The sequence below is a fragment of the Erpetoichthys calabaricus genome, chromosome 3 (assembly GCF_900747795.2).
Source record: "Erpetoichthys calabaricus chromosome 3, fErpCal1.3, whole genome shotgun sequence".
Lineage (NCBI taxonomy): Eukaryota > Metazoa > Chordata > Cladistia > Polypteriformes > Polypteridae > Erpetoichthys > Erpetoichthys calabaricus.
In genome coordinates this window covers 127,441,772-127,467,124 of record NC_041396.2, presented here as the reverse complement: position 1 = coordinate 127,467,124, position 25,353 = coordinate 127,441,772, and the positions used below count along the sequence as shown (strand labels likewise).

At 36.1% G+C, this 25,353-nt stretch overlaps 2 protein-coding genes across 12 annotated transcripts in view; one reads left to right on the top strand and one right to left on the bottom strand.

The window, feature by feature from the left end:
• selenoi (selenoprotein I) overlaps window positions 1-25,353 on the top strand; it is a 788,955-nt gene that overhangs the window by 207,594 nt on the left and 556,008 nt on the right. The window lies entirely within an intron of this gene.
• Window positions 1-25,353, bottom strand: part of otofa (otoferlin a) — a 608,533-nt gene that overhangs the window by 83,169 nt on the left and 500,011 nt on the right. For 7 of the 11 annotated variants that reach the window (XM_051924242.1, XM_051924237.1, XM_051924239.1 and 4 more), the window contains exons 24-26: window positions 24,310-24,434; window positions 20,193-20,327; window positions 4,871-5,032 (exon numbers count right to left, since the gene is read on the bottom strand). In XM_051924242.1, coding sequence (XP_051780202.1) covers window positions 4,871-5,032; window positions 20,193-20,327; window positions 24,310-24,434 — 422 coding nt within the window. Of the gene's footprint in view, window positions 1-4,870; window positions 5,033-5,667; window positions 5,692-20,192; window positions 20,328-24,309; window positions 24,435-25,353 lie in introns of all 11 variants that reach the window. The other 4 variants (XM_051924238.1, XM_051924241.1, XM_051924236.1 and 1 more) reach the window with 1 other exon arrangement.

Here is a 25,353-nt window from a genome sequence, read left to right as displayed (position 1 = left end):
TTTGATAGCTTGCTAAGTATGTCAGTAAATGCTGAGTCAGCGGAGTTCCTTAACTGGTTTCAGCAGTCATTGCTATGAAAACTACAAATGCAGAATGAGTAAATGGGGAGGAAATGACATGTAGTTAAACTGTACTATATTTAAATAGCAGAAAAATTAGTATAGAGTTTTTTGTTTGACTGAAGCAGTTATCATGCCATATTACACACACATAAACACTGACACTACTCTCATAGGAGTTGCAAGTATGCATGTAAAAAAGAAGCTACACCTACTAGCCAACTTAATGGTACAATATAAGCAAAGTAAATGTTTGTTCCTTCTTAAGCCTTCTTTTGTTTTTTTTACGTTTCCTGAAACTTTGCAGAAGTCTATAAGATTCCTTTTAGGCTACAACAATAAAAAGTGCTTACCCTCTTTCTGACCAGAAAGAAAATGTCACAGTGCAATGATTACTTTGTGCAAGACTTTGGTTTTACTAGCTTTGCAAAAAACAAACGCAGTCAAATTTTGCTAGCATTGTGATTTCTCTGTGTGGAATGGACTGCTTAAAGTTTTATACTGGATTTTATTCAATTGCAATGCAAGTCTCTGTGCTGTCTATATAGTCAACACCAGCTGTTCTAGTGTAACATTAATGAAACAATTTTTTCTATCTGCATTTTAATAAGGGGCCTGGATAAGCACAAATGAAAATAGGCCCAATACATTTTCCTCCATATTGCCTGTAAAATTGTGATAATCTTCACTTCTTTTACAATATTTAAAGAAGATGGTATGAGCACAAACAACAGAGTGAAACTTGTTAGGAGAGCAAACGAAATCATAGAAACTGAAAATTGCTCAAGCCCTATGATATTCATCAAACTATGGCCAAATTATACAGTGCATCCAGAAAGTATTCACAGCGCATCACTTTTTCCACCTTTTGTTATGTTACAGCTTTATTCCAAAATGGATTAAATTCAATTTTTTTCCTCAGAATTCTGCACACAACACCCCATAATGACAACGTGAAAAAAGTTTACTTGAGGTTTTTGCAAATTTATTAAAAATAAAAAAAACTGAGAAATCCCATGTACATAAGTATTCACAGCCTTTGCTCAATACTTTGTTGATGCACCTTTGGCAGCAATTACAGCCTCAAGTCTTGTTGAATATGATGCCACAAGCTTGGCACACCTATCCTTGGCCAGTTTCACCCATTCCTCTTTGCAGCACCTCTCAAGCTCCATCAGGTTGGATGGGAAGCGTCGGTGCACAGCCATTTTAAGATCTCTCCAGAGATGTTCAATCGGATTCAAGTCTGGGTTCTGGCTGGGCCATTCAAGGACATTCACAGAGTTGTCCTGAAGCCACTCATTTGATATCTTGGCTGTGTGCTTAGGGTCGTTGTCCTGCTGAAAGATGAACCGTCGCCCCAGTCTGAGGTCAAGAGCGCTCTGGAGCAGGTTTTCATCCAGGATGTCTGTGTACATTGCTGCAGTCATCTTTCCCTTTATCCTGACTAGTCTCCCAGTTCCTGCCGCTGAAAAACATCCCCACAGCCTGATGCTGCCACCACCATGCTTCACTGTAGGGATGGTGCCAGGTTTCCTCCAAACGTGACGCCTGGCATTCACACCAAAGAGTTCAATCTTTGTCTCATCAGACCAGAGAATTTTCTTTCTCATGGTCTGAGAGTCCTTCAGGTGCCTTTTGGCAAACTCCAGGTGGGCTGCCATGTGCCTTTTACTAAAGAGTGGCTTCCGTCTGGCCACTCTACCATACAGGCTTGATTGGTGGATTGCTGCAGAGATGGTTGTCCTTCTGGAAGGTTCTTCCTCTCTCCACAGAGGACCTCTGGAGCTCTGACAGAGTGACCATCGGGATCTTGGTTACCTCCCTGACTAAGGCCCTTCTCCCCCAATCGCTCATTTTAGATGGCCAGCCAGCTCTAGGAAGAGTCCTGGTGGTTTCGAACTTCTTCCACTTACGGATGATGGAGGCCACTTGGGACCTTCAAAGCAGCAGAAATTTTTCTGTAACCTTCCCCAGATATGTGCCTCGAGACAATCCTGTCTCAGAGGTCTACAGACAATTCCTTTGACTTCATGCTTGGTTTGTGCTCTGACATGAACTGTCAACTGTGGGACCTAATATAGACAGATGTGTGCCTTTCCAAATCATGTCCAGTCAACAGGTGGACTCCAATTAAGCTGCAGAAACATCTCAAGGATGATCAGGGGAAACAGGATGCACCTGAGCACAATTTCAAGCTTCACGGCAAAGGCTGTGAAAACTTATGTACATGTGCTTTCTCAATTTTTTTATTTTTAATAAATTTACAAAAACCTCAAGTAAACTTTTTTCACGTTGTCATTATGGGGTGTTGTGTGTAGAATTCTGTGGAAAAAAATGAATTTAATCCATTTTGGAATAAGGCTGTAACATAACAAAATGTGGAAAAAGTGATGTGCTGTGAATACTTTCTGGATGCACTGTATATGTTTTAGTTTATATAAACATACAGGATTTTCAGTGAATATACAGTATAGTAATATTTTAAATGTATAGTTTTAATATGCAGCATTTGACAGAAAACTTTCATTCCATGAGACAAAATATACCTGTGCATATGTAGGTTGATGACATTTAAAAAACAATTTCATCTCCAAACTCTAAACTTTAGGGCCTGTCAATCATTGGCCGTTGGACAGGATGACCCAGAGCCTTCCAGAATAATATATCCTAAAAGAACTTTGGAAATGACCATGCAACCAGAATACTTTAACTTAAATATACTTGTATTTATTGTACAAGAATTAATATATAGTGTATATATATTTATTTGTATATCTATATTGCATGTTTTTTGTTATATTCAAAAATAATGTTTTAAATGTACACTGCTTTCTGTGAGGATGATGTTGATAATGTAAAAATAAACTGAAACTGTCTTAAAATCTAAGCTGTCTTTTAGTCACTTTGATGTACTAAAATGTCTCACTGAATTACATTTCTAAATGTCTAGTGGGTTTTCTTGTCCTAATTGTTTAATGGTTGGTTTGCCAGATTATAGTATAAATCATGGCTAATTAATTTCCTAAAGGAGGCACTCTTAGGACTGTTGTGTTCATATATATATGGAAAAATGTAGTTGGATTACAAATGGAGAACAATTTACACTAGCACTCAATCTTATCCACACTCCTTTTTTATTGGTAGTGAGCCCACAGAGTACATTCATACCAGTGCCTTTTTTTGTTGTGGGTCTTGGGACCATATTCCAGATGAAGATTTTTTACCTTTAACAATAATCTTTATTTTTATCTAGACCCATTAAAAAAAGGAAAATTCAAAGTGCAAGACCTCTGATAATATTGCTACAATATTCATTTGGATACACCAGTCAATTTACAATGCCAAAAGATGGTCACTTCACTGCTGGGGACAAAGTTGAAGCTTTGCATGGGGATTTGCTACAGAAAAAGCATTGGCTGCACAACCAGAATTACTGAGTTGGAACACTCTGTCCAAATCTGCAGCATGTATGTGGGTATAATTACACATAAAGGCTTAAAGTTGGAATTTGTGTCAGTAGATAAGCGAGTTAAACTCTACTAACAAATTGTTTAAGGATTTTTGTGCTATTCATATAATTTCCAAACTGAACATTACATATTGCACATACATGTACCTGGTAACACAGTACCTTGGAGATAAGGTCGTTGTTGAACATTGCAGTTGTAGAATCTGAAATGTGACTATATGTTCTGGACACCTCATTAAACATAGATCCTTAGACATCTACTGGCAGAGATCCTACTCATTAGAATATACTGCACAGTATTTTTCTTTAATATTATTTTCCTGAAACAAGCTACTTTCATAAGTATAAGTTGTAAAAAAGCAAAGAATATTGACTCACACTGCTGTAGCTTTTGCCAGTGATTAAGAAAACTGATATAATATGGCATTGTAAACTTCTGAGACCACTCTGATACACAATGGTGACATTTAGTGGTATGGGATACATTTTCAAAAAGTACTGTAACACTAAGAGGATCATTATTGTAGGATCAATAATTTAAGAGTGTTACTCAAACACCACCGTAACTAAATTAGTATGTTAAATGCTAAATATATGTGCTCCTCCACCCAGTCATTAAACATTAAATTGTTCCTTAAACAGGCATCCCCTTGTACTGACTGAAGCCACAGGTGGCAGTTGCTGCACAGAATGCATTACATTCACATTATTATAGCTCTCTGAACATTTGGAATGCTACAATTTATATATGAGATTATATTGTAATGACCAGGGAGTATGAGAGATGCAAGAATTGAAATTAGTCAGAGTGCAAATTAGGCCGGTGTTATGTGGCCCTAAAAAGGAAAATTGTCTTCTTCAGTAGCTACTTCCTCCATGCCACTCAGGTCTTCAGTAGTGACACAAGCTCCCAGCTGCTTTGTCCCTTTGTTTGCCCATACCCTCCAACTTAGGAGGCCACGGAGATCCTTGGAGGAGCCGGCTACAAAAAAGGCCCTGCAAGCAGCGTGAGGGGGTGGCGTACAAACATAGCCTTAGAGAGCACTTCACATGCATCTCCTGGCTGCTAAAGCTTGTTGGCCCTGATATCTAGCCACCTGTGAGCCTTGGATGTACACTCTGGCCTTGAGTCAATCTCAGAGTAAGAGGGAAGTATGGCATAAACCTTGTCATTGTTTTAATTTTTTTTTGCCTCATGGCTTGAGCTAAATGACCACAATATGCATGCATGTTCATTTCAGTAATATATTAAAGTACAGGTATATCTAATGTTTTACCACATTCTACTAATTAAAAATAAGCAATTTGCTGAGGAACAAAATGCAGATAAGTAGTTACCTGGAGCAACTCAAAAGCTGCTAAGAGATCTCCTGCTGTGCAATTACCCCGATAAATCTGGTAGTATTCAAGTTGGGGAGGAAAACGAGGTGGTCCATAGTGCTCATCAGACATCTTTGTAATGGGTTTCGCAAAGGTTCTGCCAATAAATTCAGCTTTACCCTTTGAGAACAAAATGAAATAATTACTAGTGGAATATGCACCTTAAGAAACTGGAGAAGATAAAATTAAAGAAAGCAAAACATGCCAAGAGAACTCAAACATTTTAAAATAATCTCTCCTATTAGCTCTATCAAATTTAATCATTTCCACTAATATTCTGTACCTTGATAATAAAGGTTGGGCAATGCAGATTGACTCTCAGAAAGAAACTGGCTACAACACTATCATACTGTATTTTCTATGACAAGTGAACTCATGCAAAATGAAACATGCGTTACAAATAACAGACTATTGAAGTATTTGTTAAAAAATGTCTAATATACAGTATTCACAATGAGGGAATGACCTCTAAAACAATTAAAAAAAATTGGTAAAAGCAATCGTCCTGAAATTTTTAACAGAGTTGCCAAGCCATCATTTTATTCTGGATACTAAGTGGGATTATCTATCTGAAGGAGTAACAAAAATTATAGAAAGGCAACAACTTCAAATATTGTCCTATAAGGTAAATAAGACTGGGCATTTTTCAATTTACATGGTTCATTTGTAAATGACATCCACTATTTCTACCTTAGTTTTTTAATCTATTTCCAGAAAACCTACAGAGAAGTGTCCAGTATTCTAAAAATTCTTACCGGATCCTTGTCAAACTTAGAAGGCTGTTTGGTTGAGGTCATGCAATATGTTTAAAATAAAGTAGTTAGCAGTGTTTTATCATCATATATTTATTCAAGAATGAAAAAAAAAAACACTTTCATTACGTCAAGTGCATTAAATTAAATTTATTAACCATGTCTTGGCATTTTATAGCCTTACCACTACATCTGACTGCTGTTTTCTGAGAAGAAGACATTTACTAATCCTTTCAAAAAATACTCCTTAACCCCTCTACTACCATGTGGCAAGCACTTGGCTTTACACAAAAACAGTACTCATTTATTAAGTCATCTCTTTGGCGTAAAGTCTTGAGAGATGTGTTTATGAATGGGAAGCACATGAATTGTATTATTAGTATTATATATTTCACCCACATATATATTTTACCTTAAACAAATATTTTCCTTGACTCCAATTAAAAGTCACCTTAGACATGTTGGGTACAAGCTACTATTCTCATTTACTAAAACCTTTGTATTGTATACTAAATAACTTAATAATACAGAGAACAATTATGTGAAAAATGTTCAAGTGAAACATTTAACAGTATAATTTAGTATTAATGTCAATGTAGACATTATCGATAACCCAAGTAATGTGTAACTTTGCCTAATCTGTAAAGGCATTTATCAAAAAATATGTACCTTAAATGCAATTATTTCCTAATTCAAGGATAGAAATAGAGACAAGAAATACTGAATTTTGTTGAAGGGGTACTTTTGAGGCTAGAGCATGGTGAAAATGACCTGGATGAATGAGAGAAACTGCGAAGCTGTTAACATGAACTGACCTTCTGTTTGGTCAATTAAAAGGAAAAATATGATTGACTGGATCACAGGTAATTGTCACCATACTCTTATTTCAAAAATACAAAGCAAAGAAATTTCAATATATATTTACTTTACAACTCCATCAGTCCATTAAAAGAATTTACCCTTGTACCCTTTTGTGCAAAATACCTGACTACTTCTTAATTTATTGCATTTTTTAATGGTATTTGCTTTTTAGTATATCATATACTAAAATTTTGCTATATGAGTGAAGGTATTTTTTTAAAGACTGTTCAGCTAGATCAATATTTCTCAAACAAATACTTAAATCTAACCTAAAACTAAATAAAATTATGTAAATTCAGTATAACTGTAAATTTACAAGGATAAAAGATTTTATCCAATATGGTGATGGACAGGTTGACAGATGAGATTAGACAGGAGTCCCCTTGGACTATGATGTTTGCAGATGACATTGTGATCTGTAGCAATAGTAGGGATCAGGTTGAGGAGACCCTGGAGAGGTGGAGATATGCTCTATAGAGGAGAGGAATGAAGGTCAGTAGGAACAAGACAGAATACAAGTGTGTAAATGAGAGGGAGGTCAATGGAATGGTGAGGATACTTGGGATCAACAGTACAGAGTAATGGGGATTGTGGAAGAGAGGTGAAAAAGAGAGTGCAGGCAGGGTGGAATGGGTGGAGAAGAGTACAGGAGTAATTTGTGACAGAAGATTACATTAGAGGGTTGGCTCAAATTGGAGACAAAGTCAGAGAGGCAAAATTGCGTTGGTTTGGACATGTGCAGAGAAGAGATGCTGGGTATATTTGGAAAAGGATGTTAAAGATAGAGCTGCCAGGCAAGAGGAAAAGAGGAAGGCCTAACATAAGGTTTATGGATGTGGTGAGATAGGACATGCAGGTGATGGGTGTAACACAGCAAGATGCAGAGGACAGGAAGATATGGAAGAAGATGATCTGCTGTGGCAAACCGTAACAGGAGCAGCCGAAAGATGAAGAAGAAGACTGAATACAAGCCAATTCACTACTTTCTAAGCACTTCAGATCATTTTAGTTGATTCAAGCTTATTTATTTTAATACAATCAGATAAATAAAAAATGAGAATAGTAGATTAAATGTAAAATTAGTAATCCCCTCACAAACACATCCCACCTTTTACTTACTGTATATGCAAGAAGTGACCACTAAACACTACTATATAATAAAGGAATCCATCACTTATGTTCCAAAAAAACAAAAGAACAACAACAAATTTCAGAAGTTAAAGAAGCAACTAATTAAAATAAACAACTGAAATGCAACAAAATTAGCATGCTTTAAATAAGGGAACTTTAAGAGACGCACTATCAATTGCATGTAAAAAATCTCAAAATGATAACCACTTTACTGCCAGATCTTTGAAGAAAGGATGCTCAGAAGAAACCAGTTTTGTTTTATATTGTTATGCATATACAGTAGTTACTACAAAAATTTACTATTTGGCTTTCATATTTTATTTACTTGTGGCTGAAGAGTGAAACTTTCAATAGACAACATCAAATCTGCAGCTGATTTCTTTATCATTCCTGTCAACTTTTCTAATTGGCTTAATTTTTAAACAGTAATTTGGAAGAGAAACTGATTGAAGTTGATAAAGCTATCTTATTGTATTTATGAAGGAGAGATGAATGTTCAATTTTGCTCAATAAAATATCAATACAATATCAGATTAGAGAAGCAAGTAAGTCTTCTTGAGAACAATAATATGTGTGTGTGTTTTTTTTTAAATAACTTTCCTGTTAAGTTACAGTACATTTTGTAATTCTTTGAAATTAATGTGTTGATGATTTGTGGCGTATCAGAAGCCTGGATCGCATATTTACATGTATGGTGAGGTTAGTTTTGAAAAAATAATTTTTTTTTTCACATTATAGAATGCAAATCCACTTTTCATTACTTTGTTTTTCCTGGTAAGGAATGCAGTGGCCATATATAGTGGGCAAAATAATTATTTGATCCCCTGCTGAATTTTTACATTTGCTCACTTACAAAGAAATGAACAGTCTCCAATTTTTACGGTAGCTTCATTTTAATCGAGAGAAACAGGATATCAAACAAAAATCCAGAAAAAACACCATTACGTAAAAGTTATAAATTGATTTGCATGTCATTGAGTGAAACAAGTATTTGATCCCCTACAACCCAGACAGAATTCTGGCTCCCACAGATTGGCAGTGTGGTGCACAAATTACAATCAATCAACCAATTAAAGATACACCTAATCTCAACTTGTTATGTGTATAAAGCACACCTGTCCGCAGAAGCTTGGTAATTCAAAACTCCATCCACAGATTTTCTATAGGACTGAGGTCTGGAGACTGGCTAGACCACTCCATGACCTTAATGTGCTTCTTCTTTAGCCACTCCTTTGTTGCCTTGGTGGAATGTTTTGGGTCATTGTCATTCTGGAAGACCCATCCATGACCCATCTTCAGTGTTCCTCCCGTGTAGTTTTGGGCTGATCCCTCACCTTTCTCATGATCATCCTCATGTCCACGATGTCCAGGGGAGATCCTAAACAAATATCTCAACTGACTTCTCTTGATCCACAGATACAACAGAACTACTCCAAAGCACTCCTGTATTGGTGACCAACTCACATTATCAGAAAAATTGAACCCAGCAACACTGCACAGGAATCTCATTTCCCCCAATATGTACTAATGGTGCTTTTGGGAACCATTGTGGGCATGGGTGGACCATTTGGGAGCTTGTGGGCATGGGTGAGGATGGACTGCAAGACTGAATGGTAAATAATCCATAGATTTAGTTTCACTACCACAATCTGAAAAATATCTGCAAAACTGTCACCACTGCAAAAAATTGTCAGTCTGTTTCAAAATGGCCTCCATGATCATTCAGAATGAATAAGGTCTTGAAATAAAGTCTCAAAAGAACAAGCAGGCTTATTCCTAGATAGTAACTAGGGGGCTCTGCCCCCTGCTCGCTTCGCTCGCCCACCCCCGTGTTTGGTTTACCGGATATACAATTTAAAGAGATTGTTATTTTCATGGGAATTGTTACATATGCATTATTTTCACTTTTACTTTAAAAACTTTTGTAAAAACAATATTTGTCCTTTATTTCTGGCCCCATGCGTGGTTACATCTCTTTCTTGCAAGACGTATAATGCTGCTCGCGTTGTGGGGGGGGGGGGTGTGGGTTGGCTGAACGCACGCTAAGGATATGCTGTTGGATCATCTGCTGCCTGTTCTGCTTGTCGCATGTCATTGTTTTAAGAGCTGGGAGCACATGATGCATGTCTGCCAAAAGCAATCCAACAACTGCTAGGTTAGATGCCTGTGGACTTGTTTTAAATGATGGCTCATTGCCTTGTCTCGCGTGACATTGTAAAAACAATAATTGTCCTTTATTTCTGGCCCCAGGCATGGTTAAATCTCTTTCTTGCAGGACATATAATGCTGCTCGCGTTATGAAAGGGGGGGGCTTGGACAGCTGCTGTTGTGCTGCCCGTCAATCATTTTAAAGCCTGTACAGCCATTGTCGTTTTTGCCACTTCGAGTCTCTGCTGCTCGCATTGTGATCGCTTCTCCGTGATCATAAATATACACCTGACCGAATTGTTTTTTTTAAAATTAAACTTGTCGTTGCTTTAACTGTTGCAGGAACACAGATTCTCATAGTGTATGTTCCATTATTTTATTTTTAATTTTTTTATTATTTTTTTTATTTATTTATTTATTTATTTTCTTTTTATTTTTGACCTTGCTTTGTCCTATTATTTTTTTCAATTACACCTGGTCCTGGTGATTAATTTCCTTTTGTTTGCGCTAATGCGATCTTTTAGTCATCAACGTTTCATTTATAACGTATTGTCCTTTATACGCTTATATGCACTGTGACCCCTGGATCTGTCTGTGCTGCATGCCTTTACACTACTGATTTTTTTGCTGGCCGTGCTCTGATATTGCTTGTAAGTAGGGCATGTCTTGCAAGAATCTCATGTTCTATATCCCCGCGAGACGCTCAGTAGGCCTTTCTCTTTCGTCTTACGGGTCTTTTATTTGTCTTCCGTGATCTTAATGTGAAGATCACGTATCGTCTCCTAGTCATTCCCTCCTACAGGATTTTTTTTTTATAATAGAGAAATATGACCTGAAATATGGAGATGCTAACTCTCATTGCAACACACTCAAGAATGAATCAATATTTGACATCTGTCCATGAAAATATGCAGGAGGGGCTCGCATTGGGCAGACTTGACTTAACAGTCAATTTTAGTTCCAAAAATGCACGTGCTGAAAAGAATCCAGAAGAAACTGTCCCAGTTACAATTACAAGTAACCTAGTGTTGATAGTTTTAGGTGTTAGTAACTTTTTTTTTTAATAAATAATTCCTTTGTAACCATTGTGTAATATCTTAGAAGTTCCATGAATATCACCTCTTTATAAAATCCGTAACTATGATGTATTGTTTTTTTGAAAATTATGAAATTGTGAATTCTGGCATTTAAAATAAAAAATTATTTTACTATATCATGAAATTATTCATACCAATTTTATGATTTGGTCCCTGCCTAGGATCTAATTAAACTGGGATAGACTCCCACAACCCAAAATTGTGTTATGTGAGTTCAAAGAATAGGCTGTCCAGTACAGCCACCAATGCACTAAACACATAAAGCTACTAGTTCTATTTCCACCCCCAACTCACTCTGTGACACTGAGCAATTTATTTAACCTGTCCATGTGTTAAGTGTAAAAGAAACTAACACAAATAAATAAAAAATGTATCCTGACATTTGATGCCAGCTTGAATAAAGGTGTCAGAATAATTTAAAAAAATAATAATATTAGTAATAATAGTGGATGGATAAATGGTTAAATGTTATGGAATTTATTTATCTTGGTATGTCCCTAAACAAGATGTCACATTAAGCAACTTCTAGTTGTGGGGTATCCATACTTGCTAAATGAAATTGATATTCTCGTTGCTGAACCATATCAATTTACATGATTGAAAATCACTGGGCACACATTTATGACTAAATGCCAACCTTCCATCACAGTTCTGCTCGGCCCTTTTTCTGATAGCCAATAATGTGCTGCCTGATGGAGTTTATGGTATATGAAAGGTATAATGAGTTCAACTGTAGTCTTGGTCTTTTTCTTCTCATTTGTTTATTCTTTTATAGTACATAAAACATGAGACATCAGATAGACATGCTTCTCTTCTGTTTGCGAGGTTTGTAACACCCACATTACTTATTCCTCACTGCTGCATATTATGCATTGTACTTCTGGAACAGAATTCATTGGTTGTCAGCTCTAATGCACACAGGGCCTGCCCCTATAACTAAAGACAAAATCAAATCTGTTTGACTTCATCAGTGCTAGTCGTGGACTAGTTAGACTGAATATGCTGTGAACTGGATAAGATTATGTAAATGAAAAGCTATGAAAATCACTGAAAAAGTTGCACAATGTGACATGGCATCAAATTAAAGTATCTAAGTTTTGTGAGTGACATAGCATTAAAATTAAAGCACTAAAACTGATGTAATGTAGGGCGGCACAAAAGTGTACCAGCATTTGTAACCTTGGTCTGTTTTTATTCAGGTGTTTTCTATGACATTGTCATTATCTCTCCATGGTCTTTTGCATTTTCTCCTCAGACTTGGGGTTTATTCCAGCTGTTAAAATAATGTTGTTAGATTAATTGGCAATACTCAATTGAGTGACTGTGGGTGAATGCATAAGTATACCTTGTTCTGAAGTGGTGTCTCCCTCTGCAGTGGTTTCTGGAGGATAGGCTCTATAGTGGATACTGGACTAAAAAATGGATGGATGAATATGGTGGAGTCTCTAATGATTGCTTACATAATATCGACAAACCAAAGAACAATATATATTTTATCATTCTGTCTAAATTAGGGTTGGCAAGCTATGGCCAACAAAATGTTTTTATTGGCCTGTGTTCATGTCATTTTTTTTACTTGCCTGTTCCTGCAATTGTGCAACATCACATACTGCAATTTACTTTCCCTTTCATTGCTGCACTCATTTGAGGTAAATATCACTGGTGAACTGGTCACATAGCTAATATAGGTTACCAGTAATGGCGTACTGCACGATAATGTGCAGTGAATACACTTGACTTGAGCATTCATAGTTTTCATACTCTTTCTCTGTACGTTTTGCATTTGTTTGCTCAGAGGTTGATACGATTGCAGCTTCCTGAGGAGCTCTTCTTTTCTCCACCTTAGCGACCTGCTTCTTCTCTTCTTTCGTCTGCATCTTTTCGCGTTAAAACTGATTGTCAGTGTTTGTGTTGCAATTACTTAGAACGTTTTCCTTAATTTTTCACTTAAGCTGGCACTTAAGTCTTCAATCTGACTCAAGAATGATTTAAGATATGAAGAGGTAGGGGAAGTGACGGTGAAGGTGGTAGGGATGAGTACGGCGCTCGCACTGATGCACCACACGGCCACCCTGCTGACTGCTGCCAAGATTTGATTCTATAATAAAATAAAATAAAAATAAAAAGAGGAATAACCTTGGAGGAAAATCACTACCCCGAAAGCGGATAGTAGACGTCACGTAGTATATGTGTACCAAATTTCAGGTCAATAGGTCAAACGGTTTGAAAGCTACAGGTGATTTAATATCCTGGACAGACCAAACAGACAGCCATGGTAGCGTATAATATAAGAAGATTTGTGTTGATACTATAGGCCTAGTGCGCACACCACTAGGCTTCCATCATTTCAAAGAAAAAAATATTGATATGCAGGGAAGGAAATTTCAAGAAAAATGGCCATAAGAATACTTTTGTGTACCCTGGAAAGAAAAACTCATTTGTCTGATCTGCCAAGAAACTGCTGCAGTAGTTAAATAGTTAAATACAACATGAAATGGCATTACAAGATTAAACATGAGGCAAAGTTTTCTGAATACACAAGAGGCAAATGGAGGTAAGCACTTGAACAATTAAAAAACACTTTAATCACTTTCAGGACAGCAATCCCTATTTAGAAGAAAATGTGAAAAATATTTGGCAGCAGCCAGAGCTGGCCACCAAGTTTTGCAACTTGTTGCTACGTCAGTAAACCCTTCGCTGAAGGTGAGTTTATTAAGCAGTGTACGTAAGAGATTGTGGGGAAGGTGTGCCCTGAGAAATGGGACTTGATACAGTCAGTGAGTTTGCTAACAAGAATAGTTACCAGATGATTGGAAGAGATGCCAGAAGATCTCTTGCAGCCGCGCAAAAGCAAAGCACAGAGATTTGTTAATTATTCTATTGCCCTTGATAAAAGTACTGATGAAGTGGACATTGCACAATTTTTTACAGGGCATAGATTAATCGTTCAGTATCACTGAGGAGCTAGTTACGCTTCATAATTTGAAAGGAAATGTAACTGGAGAATAACTATTCCTATATGTGTGTAAAACACTTGAACAGTTTGATTTGAAATGTGAGAATTTACGGGTTCACCCTGTGTGGAGTTTGCATGTTCTCCCCGTGTCTGCGTGGGTTTCCTCCTGGTACTCCAGTTTCCTCCCACAGTCCAAAGACATGCAGGTTAGGTGCATTGGCGATTCTAAATTGTCTCTAGTGTGTGCTTGATGTGTGTGTGTGTGTGTGTGTGTGTGTGTGTGTGCCCTGTGGTGGGCTGGCACCCTGCCCGGGGTTTGTTTCCTGCCTTGCTCCCTGTGTTGGCTGGAATTGGCTCCAGCGGACCCCTGTGACCCTGTAGTTAGGATATAAAGTGTTGGATAATGGATGGATGGATGGACTATATAACCAGCACATTTATGAAAGAAAAAAGGAAAGCCTGTAAAAAAAAATGTCTGATTCTGAATGGCTTTGGAAGATGGCACTTCACACCAATCTCACCCGGCATCATCAATGAGCTAAATCACAGACTACAGGGAAAGTGACACCTCACATGTAATTTGTATTGTACTGTCAAAGCAAATGAAATGCATCTACTGCTGTTCAAGGAACTGATATCAGAGGGAAAACTGGATCATTTTCCTGTCTGTGCAGAATTTAAAAGAAGCAAATTAGATAAATGCTTCCCAAAAGACTTACTGTCCAAAAAACCGAATTATTGCAGGAGCAGTTTGCTCAGAGATTTCAGGTTTATATTGAACTTGCAGATGCCATTAAGCTTTTTGAATATCCTTTGACGTAACTGTCTTTTCAGCACCATCCTCCTTTCAACTAGAGCCTGAGTGTTGATTTACAAAGCAACAGTGCTTTGAACGACAAATACAAAGAATGTGATCTGATTACATTTTACATGGAACTTACTGTATAAGCGACAATTGTACTACTCTGAAAGCAAGGGCATGTGGATTTATTATCATGTATGTAAGCACATAAACCTTTGAACAGACATTGTCATTGATGAGAACTACAAAGTCAAGGTTGAAATCCAGCCTCTCTGATGATCGTCTGCATATTAGTCTGTGGATTGCTGTGTACAAATTAACCCCAGACATTGGCTGCTAAGCAGCTGAGATGCAAGTGCACACTCATCACACTAATGGTATTGTGATGGATCAAACTGTCTGGCCCCCAAAGGTGAGTTGGTTTTATTACTGACCCTTGGGGTAAAAAGTTTGCTGACCTCTGATCTAAATGATGCTCTACTCAAGTGAAGATTAGCTGATAAAGTAGATTCATCTACAGAGCACATATGATAATTAATGTTCATGTCCAAGGTGCACGTGTGATATGTGCAATCCTCCTTGTTGTTTCAAATATGGTGTACATTACAGTCAATCAATTAACAGATTTTTCAGAAATACCAAAAAAAGAAAAAAAAAATCACGCTTTGTTAAGATGAGGAAGTCAGCTACTCCTGTCTACACCCCTCCTGGCATTTCATTTATCTCCCAATGAGAGTGAAATCTGTCAATATGTGATAAGAGGAGTGGTTGTAGAAGGTATAACAGCAGTATTATACAGTTGTATAGGCTTGGTGCATGAATCATTTTTTCTTTCACATCATGCGGACGCAATATGGGAAGAAGGCAGGCTGGCGGAGTAAGTGTGATGCTCTGGGCAATACTGTGCTGGGAAATCCTGGTCCTGCCATTTATGTGGATGTTACTTTACCACCTAACCAAAGGCTGTTGCAGACCAAGTGCACCCCTTCATGGCAATGGTATTCTCTAATGGCAGTGGCCTCTTTCAGCAGGATAATGTGCCCTGCAATGCTGCAAAAACTGTTCAGGAATGGTTTGGGGAATATGACAGAGGGGTGCTGACTTTGCCTTCAAATTCCCCAGATTTCAATCTGATCAAGCATCAGTGGGATGTGCTGTTTAAAAAAAATTCATGGAGGCCCCACCTCACAATGTACATGATTTAAAGTTTCTGCTGCTAATATCTCAGTGCCAGTTAACACAGGACACCTTCAGATGTCTTATGGAGTCCATGCCTTGATAGGTAAGAGTGGTTTGGGAGGCACAATGGGGACCTACACAATGTTAGGTAGGTGCTTTTAATGTTGTGGCTGATTTGTACATGTTTACCAGATACTCTTCCATTCCTGATCAGTGAAATTATATTCCATGTTCCTCTATTCAAATATTATTGCGACAATTTCATTTGGAACCCCAAATCCCCCCCACAAACATTCTTGACAAATGGGCAACATGAGCAGGAGATTTTTTCTGATAAAAATGACCCCTGCAAATATTCATATTTGACTTGGATGAAAAGATTAATAAATTGTACAAAGGGATTTCTGTACTAAATTTAACAACTGCATGCATCATATTGAGAAAAGAAAGCATCCTCCAAGTTATTAATTTTCCTCCTCATGAAATATATGGTCATCTAAATTTGTTATTTTCCCAAATTTAAAAAAATAGTTCTTGTTCCAAAGTATCTATTATTCAGTTATCATTTACATAAATTCTGAGCATATTATAATGGCCATAGTACATTAAACTATAGTTTAAAATTAAAAGTGTACATTCTGATAACTTCAGCCTTTGACGTTTTTTAAAGAATTAATATAGCAAAAATTCATTTAAGATTTTAGTATGGCACTCTAGCAGTCAAGTGGTTATATTCAGTAAAGGAAAAATATTTAATGTGGATATCTAACACATCACAAAAACAATGTGTGCCCCAGGAATGCAACAGCAACTAGAGGTGATTTCATTTAACTATGCGCTGAATTATTGTTTCAGACGTGTACAACAAAATTAAATTAACAATTAACTCTATGCATTTTCAGACACCTCACAAAGTCTTGAAGATATTTTTAATTCAGAATTTTTTAACATTTGGTTATTGATGTATCCCAATTTCAGATTCAAATTTAGAATTGTTACCATAAAATAAAATGTTGGAAAGCTATAAAATAAACAGAAATATTCCTGTCTCTCTACTATATTTATACTGTAAGCATATATTTTGGAATAAAACCAGTTTACCATTTACAAAGATGAAAAAAGACATGCAAAATGTACAGGATTTTCAGTGTAGATTTGCTAGATTACTAGCACCCAACAATTTAAAATAATTTATATACAAATAGTTATGCCGCCCTATCTTATAATGAAATCTGGCTTGGAATCCATGTGGAGTTAGTATGTTCTCTGTATGGGTTTACCTCTTAGTACTCTGTCTTTCTTCTCACATCCCAAACACATGCTAGTTAAAATTAATTCTGGATTATGAACTAGTCCTGCATAAGCATGAGTGACAGTCAGTGTGTGTCTGAGTGAGCAATGTGATAGACTGGTGCTGTCCATGGCTGGATCCTATTTTGCACCTGAAGTCAGTAGCTCAGTCTTTCTGTACTCTGAATCAGAGTAAATAGATGTTATGTTTTCTGTTGTATTCTTAGGCAAAAGTCTTTAAAATCTGAAGTAATGTCTCTTTTACAATACATACTGCATATTTCAGAGCAATGCAAAAAACTAAAATTGATGCACAATCACCACAAGAATAGGTATGATTTTTGATTACAGCTGCCCACTTTGCTTATTCATTCTGTCTAAAAAAAAAAAAAAAAAGAGATAAAGGAAATGCGCATAGTCTCAAATTACATACAGGTAACCAAATGTTTCAAATGAAAAGTCACATCTCATCTGCTTTCCTGTTGCATTCCCTGTGGTACACAATCTTGTCTACAAACAGTAAATATTGCAATGACTAAACTACGTTTAGCTTTCAAAATGCACACTCTACTTAGCCCAATGCCAATGAAATCCAGAATTAGTGTGAATTTAAATAAAAATAAATATACAGTCAATGCAAGCACAGCAACAATGCACTGTTGTTAATATAACATCTTACTTGACTGTCAAGTTTTTTTTTTTTAAATGGTTAAAAGTGTATCCTGAACTTGACAAGCAAACACTTTTATTGAAATGCACAGCAATGTTAATTTTCCATCACTTATTTTCAAATATGCGGCTTAAGTGTTCCATTAACCATTGACAGTCAAACTCAATATGCTTGCTTGCGAAGATGAAGGGTGCTTCTCTAAAAGGAGAAATGTTATAACTGTTAGGGTGAAAATTCAAATGATTAAGCATAATGCTGTAGGGAATCACAAGAAAGTGTAAACAGACCCTTAGAAATGCTCAAACAGATCACTTCACCTAAAGTAATTTATCAACTTCTAGTATAAAGGGATGTGTGACTAATTTTCACAATAAGAAGAAAAAAAATAATCACCAATACAGAATACAGTACATTAATTTTTTGCCTTATGATAATTTTTCTCAAGGAAAAAATTGTTTCTGTCAATAAAATAAACTCTTTATTTAATATAGCTTGCTTGGTCAAATTTAAATATACATGGCAGATTTGTCAGTGAAGCTAAAAGCAATATCCTCTCTGGAATTAAACTGAAAATTCAGTTTACTATAGCTATTTGTGAGTCAGTAAATTCATTGGTATGGAAGTATCTTTAAAAAATAAACCTCAAGATAAAGTTTAAGAACTAGTGAAAAGATCTTGCATTTAAGGAAAATACTATTCAGTAATTGACCACATCATCTAAATTCACCAAATAATTATACTGTACATAACATATATGTTTAAAAGTTTAATAAATATCAAAATATATTTAAGATGAAGGTTTAAATCTTAATTTTTCATAAATAACATGCATTCTTGATTTTAAAGCATTAATTTAAAGAGGAACTGGAGGACTGTTTTGTATTCTGTTACAAGGTGGTAGGTACATTAAAAAAAAACAACACTGTTGTTTTCTCTTACAGAGGGGATGAGTGGATGTAATATCTGCCCTGAAAAAATTGCCCAACGGAAGAGGTGGTCATTCACTTTATAATGTGTGTCTGAGGCTACAGAACTTGTTGGATTGCACAAAGGAAATTAATAAAAATTGTAAAAATTTCCTGTGAGTTGTGAGGTATGTTTGGACGAGTATTTATGAAACAATGAAGCCAATGTTGCAGGGAAAAATATTTTGAGAATGAGTTCAAATGCTTTTTGTGTAATGTTTGGGAATGTGTCTCCGTGGATGAGTCACCTTTCTGAACAGACTGGAGTACTAGGGTGTTCGTTACATCTTGCCTGAAGGAGGGGCCTGAGTTGCCTTGTAAGCTTGAATATGGAAATCTTTTTCGTTAGCCAATAAAAGGCGTAATTTTGCTTGACTGAACAGACTGGAAAAATCTAGTGTTTATGCAGTTCCTGTGTGTGCATTGAGTTTGTTTTCACTTCCTTTACTTCCTTCCTTTTTATTTTGTGGAACATAAACATATTCAATTGACTGAAGAGGTTTTGGGGCATTTATTCAAATGTTCCTAGAGCTGTAAGACAACAGGGCTATTAGCCTTGTCACTGTGTCTGAGGGATGGGCATGTTCTCAGTGTGTGCATATTTTTTAATGGCTCTTAGAGCTTTCTTCCATATCCCAAAGGAGAACCTGATAGTATAGATGGTAATACTAAACTGACCCTTTGTAAGTGAGTGTGGCTGCATCTGCATATATGTACCATTTGATGGACCTACTGGCCTTATATCACATTGTGTTGTGCTTGGTGCCTAATGCTGCTGGAAATGGCATCTAACGTTTTTTGGTTATATAATATTAAGTGATTTAGGATTTTTTTTTATTTTATTTTTTCCATGAGGTGCTTTTTTATGGTGTATTAGAATTATCTTTTAGATTTCCAGTAGTTTTCAGCAGAAAAAAAGAGAATAAAAAAGATTTCAAACTATTGCAAAAAGGTGCTTATTAAGTATGTTAGGTGAAAAGTGTGTTGTCAGAAGTGCTTTTGAAAAATTCTACACTAACACAAAAAAAATCTTATTCAGGAAGTTAACTGAAAAGCCACTGGTTCTGCTGAATCAATCGTATTCATTTTCCTTGTAACACAGCATAGTGGGTAACATTTTAGGGTCATTTCTGTTATTTAACAGGGACTTTTTCTGTTTAACTGATTAGTTGCTCCAAGGTACACCAGGATTTGTCTCCAGAATCTGCGGTAAGAATGAAGGTTTCTACTACAGTTTTTGGCTTTGCACATTTATCATTCTCCAATTCTTTACTTGCACATTCAGATTAACAACATGACTAATAAAACACAAATACAGTACCTATTGTTTCACATACTCATACAGTATATGCCTTCCAAATAAAATTATGTTAACCAGATATCTAAATGCAATGCTACAACACATCATTCTGAGGTTAAAAAGGCCTACCACAGTGTCCTGATCATAGATTTCAATGACAATAATTGGTGGATCATCTCTCAGTTCACTTGCTTCTCCATAAAGCTCTACATGATCAAACACCAACAGCTGGTCCCAAGTGGGACACAGGGTCTCATTCAAGACCTGTGTGAGGAAAAAAAAAACAAAAAACATATAAGCCTAAAATAACCATCAAGCCCCAAAAATACCACGGGCCAAGAAAGTTGGCAAATTCTATTGTTAACTCTTTTAAAAGAAAATAAAAGTATACTGTAACATACAATTTATTCTGTGGCTACAAAGACTTGATGAAATTATTAAGATCCAAAATCATAACATGAAGAAAAACATTGAGAACAAGCATTAGAAGTTTAATCCTTTTCATTGCAAAATTAAGCTTTTAACTACAGTTAAATAATTAAATACTTCTTCTTACAAGAATAATGCAAAGTATTAGGGTAAAACACTAGCTCCTTTAACAAAGGAAAAAGTATTTAAACCATTTATTAGCCTACATTTTAAGGGAAATTATAAAAATTATACTTGCTTAGAAAACAATGTCATATTTGTAAAATGATGATATTGTGGTGATATGAACTTGTTGTTTTAACTTAAATATGCTGTGTCAAATGTCTGACTGATGGCCATGACTTGCCAGGGGTCTGTATTCTCTAGCTATATCACTCACAATGCAGTACAAGCTTAACTTTGTTTACTCAGCGATATCAAGGCTTAGCTGGGCATCTAGACAATAAGAAAAGTTGTAAAATAAAATTAAATGTAGGAAGCAAGTAAATGGAAAATGCAGTGATATGGTCAAAAATGAAAATATTACTGCATGAAACAAGTATAAATTAATAAGTAATAATTTAAAACTGTTGCAAAATTAACAAAACATAAAACTTAAAATACAAGAAGCAAGAGAACCAATAGTGTACAAGTGTTAAGGTGCAGCAATAAAGGGATACTTGAGACCGAACACTATGAGTATTAAGTACCTATTTAAATAGAAATGCAATGTAAATGTGAAAGAAATATAGTGTAGACATCATAGTAAATACAAAGATGTGTCAACCTCAGGATGTAAATTCTAGAAGCCAAAATAATCCCTGAGCAGCTTAAGAGCACACGTAAAAGTACCAGCCAGGATGCATGCCTGAACTGAATGCTGTGCTCATTAAACTGAAACAATCATTACCCAATGCTTAAACAGAAGTGGACATTTTCTAAAACTGATACAAATGGTGTACACTTAGAGAAAAACAGCAAATGCCATTTGAGGTAGTTATATGCTAGAGGTTATAAGTAGAAGCATTCTGTATTGACTCTGTGGTCCCAAATAAACAGGTCTCAGTTCAAGACTTGCAGCATGCTGCAAGACTCATTGGATATGGTTTGAGTGCAATGATCTGAGAATTGATTAAATACTTGATATATTCAAAAAAAATATTAATAGCAGGTATACAATTTTTCTCAGAATTTTTGATCATAGAATTTTTTCTCTCATTAAATTTTATTACACACAAATCAAAAATCTCAGAAGGCGGATAAAAAGGATTGTGAACTGGAAATTCTTTTTTGGACAAAAAACAGTACAATGTCTTGAATAAAACTCTCATATAAATATTTTCTTTTGCAAGTGACAACGAGCTTTCAGAGTTAACGAGTTTTCGTTATTGGACTACTACTGAACAAAGGTATAAGCACAGAATAAATTGGAGTGAGATGTTTAATGGATAAAGGGTCAATTAGTTCTTGTACCACTGGAAATTGTACCCCAACACAGTTGATACATTTTGCCCAATAATATTAACTATTTAATGGAGAAATCTTAATACATAATTTGCCTGCCTCCTCACTCACTCACTCACGTCCGTCCGAAGCCGAATGCGCAGTTGCCTTCTGTGCACGTCCGAAGCCGAATGTGCAGTCGCCTTCTGCGCAGCTGCCCGAAAAACCTTACGAGACCGACATCCAACCCCAACATCGCGGCAGGCGGCGGATTTATGGCCTCAAAAATTCAAAGAGAAAGGCGACTTCGATTAAAGCTCTAGAGGCCTGAAAGGAGATTTCGACTACAACTTGAGGCCTAATTACGCATTCTGATTCAATTACGCATTCATTTAATACACCTATATCAGGTTTGTGGTGTTTATCCTTATTACTATTCCATATTGTACTGGAACATTCATCATTCAATATTATACTACAGGCCTGGGAAATTCATCAACTAACAGTACAAGCCTGTACAGTAATGAGTAAAGCAGACTACAATCATTACAAAACAACTTCTTCGTTACTTATCATTTGTTCTTCATACACTGCTGACACAAACTCGTGCCCGTTTCATCTTACGTTGTCGAAACGGGTTCTTTGTCTAGTATAAAATAATATACTAGTGTGCAACACCAGAACAGGACTGCCCTTTTCAGTATAAAACATCAAATATAGCTTACCCCTACTAAATAAACAATCAAAATGGACTTCTCCTGCCAAAATCACACATGATTCTCACCTATGGCATTTGTGAGCTCAACTTACTGTATAAGTTAGAACCCTCCCTCTCAAACACTCCTTTATTATAGCTTCTTTTACTTTTTATTTAAAAAGTCAAATTTTCCCCTGAGGACAAATAAAGTTTGTTTGTTCGTTAGTTCATTCTATCTAAATTAGCTACTACATGGAAACCCATATAGGTGAAAGCTACCTAAATTTAACCATTCTGTTTCTGTTTAATAAGAAGAACATAGAACTTAAAATTCTTACAAAGCACATGAGATAACAATGAAGAACAATATTTAGAAAATAAACAAAGGTCACAGTCACGTTATTATTAATTGATAAGATAGCTGATAGAAAGCTAGAATGAGCCATCCCATTAAATGAGGAGCTTAAGTAATAATGAGCGTGACATTAAAACAGGAAATTAATTGTAACAGAAACCCACAGTCAGTGTGGCCATTCAGGATCAGAACTGCCTATCCCTGTTATAAAGATTTCACTACAGTAGAAAATTATATTCATATTAATTTTCAGTGGCCTCGCTTCTTTCAGCATTTATTTCCTAGTCTGGTTACTTTATCTGGAGTTTATATATTCTCTCTGTTTCTGTTTGGTTTACACTGATTTCCTCCTATATCCTTCAGTTCTGCATATAAAGTTAACAGACTATGTATGAGTGAGTGTGATTATGTGTATCAGCAAGAGTGGTGGCCTTACTGTATTTGTTTTTTCTTTGCACTAGAAGAAACTCTTGTTCCAGTGGTGGAATAAGCAGGTAAAAAGGATAAAGCAATATTATTTATCACTATAGCAAATATGTGGGGTTTGGAAGAATCTAATGAGAATGCCCTAATTTTATATAATGTGTCTTTTAGAAGTGCTCTAAAACTACAGAGGTGTATGAGCTACTGTAGATATACCATCTCTTATATATGTAGACATGTCAGTGTCAACTAATTTTTTATATTAAATTTATGCTAGTCATGAATTACTGCGGTGGGTTGGCACCCTGCCCAGGATTGGTTCCTGCCTTGTGCCCTGTGTTGGCTGGGCTTGGCTCCAGCAGACCCCCGTGACCCTGTGTTTGGATTCTGCGGGTTGGAAAATGGATGGATGGATAGTCATGAATTACAAGTAAATCTAAATGACATTAGGACTAATAGTTTTATAGTACCTCATTCAAGTGTGACGAGCTCTTTCTGAAGGTTTTGGCATGATAATATGAATTAACATAAACCTGAAGGAACCAGAGTTTAAAAAAAAATAACTGCAGCAGATCTTGATGAATAAGTTTAATTTATTTTTTAAATCATAGGGATCTAAAGAATTTATTTTAATAGAAATACCAAATAAAAAAATAAAGTAACATATTAGTAATATGTACTGTAATGATAATAATGGTAATTGTGCAAAAAATATAATAAAACTATATAATACCAGTTTTCCCTGGCTGGCAATACTGATCTAGAAGGGAAAACAGCAAGTATAATAAATATAGCTTGGTTGTGCTAAATGAAAAAAAAAACTAAATCTATGGAAAAGATGGGACAAATCATATTTAGAAATACTACTTGATGAAACTTGTAAGGAAAACACTAGAAAAACAGATTAATGCTATTTTTACCTCAGTACATTGGCTATGAGTAGAAAAGAACACCCGTGCAAAAGGGTCAGAGAGACCACTGCTGTCAGCCGCAAAAAGGCTCCGTGCCTGGTACATGTGAACTCTCAACTGGAATATCTGTTTCACTGCAAAGAAATAAAAAACAAAAATTATTAGGAAAAAGTTCATTGTAGGAGTAGAAAAAAGATAACACAGAAACTATATCAAGCAGTTGAAAACATAACAAAAAATGTGTAATCTGATATTGGTATAGAGAGGTTGGGAGCATGCCTTGATTACAGCATGTTGCTGCACCCACCACATGATGAACCACCCAGATTGGGACCTGAGTGTAGCCGTGCAATGAGTGACATCTCATCAGAACACTGGAACAGTGTTATTTTTTTTTTTATTTTTTTTTTACAGTGGCTGGAGTGCTAATTCCGCCACCAACCCCTTAGTTTTCCCTACAAGTTGGAGGAAGTTTGCAGGGCTGGATGCAGGTTAACATCATTCCCAGTACAAAGCAATTGCAGATTAAGGGACTTGCTCCAAGGCCCAACGGAGTGGAGTCACTTCTGGCATTTACGGGATATTGTTATAAGTAATATAAAATTAATTTTCAGTCTAAGAATGCAAAACAAAGTTCTTCACTGGTGAGCAAAAATATAAATTTAAAATGCAGCAAAATAAGGAATATATAGGAGCACAGAAATTTAATAATCCTCTTTAATAAAATCCCTGTGTGCGTCCAGGTGTTCGTGTGTGTGTGTGTGTCTTCTGGTGAAGTGCGCATGTGCGGGGCACGGTGCGATGCGCGATATTACTGTCATAGAAAGTTAAATGCGTTTTACAGAAATACAAACCAGTATTACTGCGAGAGGAAATTAAAGGTACACAATACAGTGACGCATATTACAGCCACATACAAGCCAGTATTACTGTCAGAGGAGATTAAAGACATATTACTGACGCGCACGCCTGTATTACTGCCAGAGAAAATTAAAGGTATATTACGGACGTACAAGACGGTATTACTGTCACAGAAAATTAAAGACACACAAT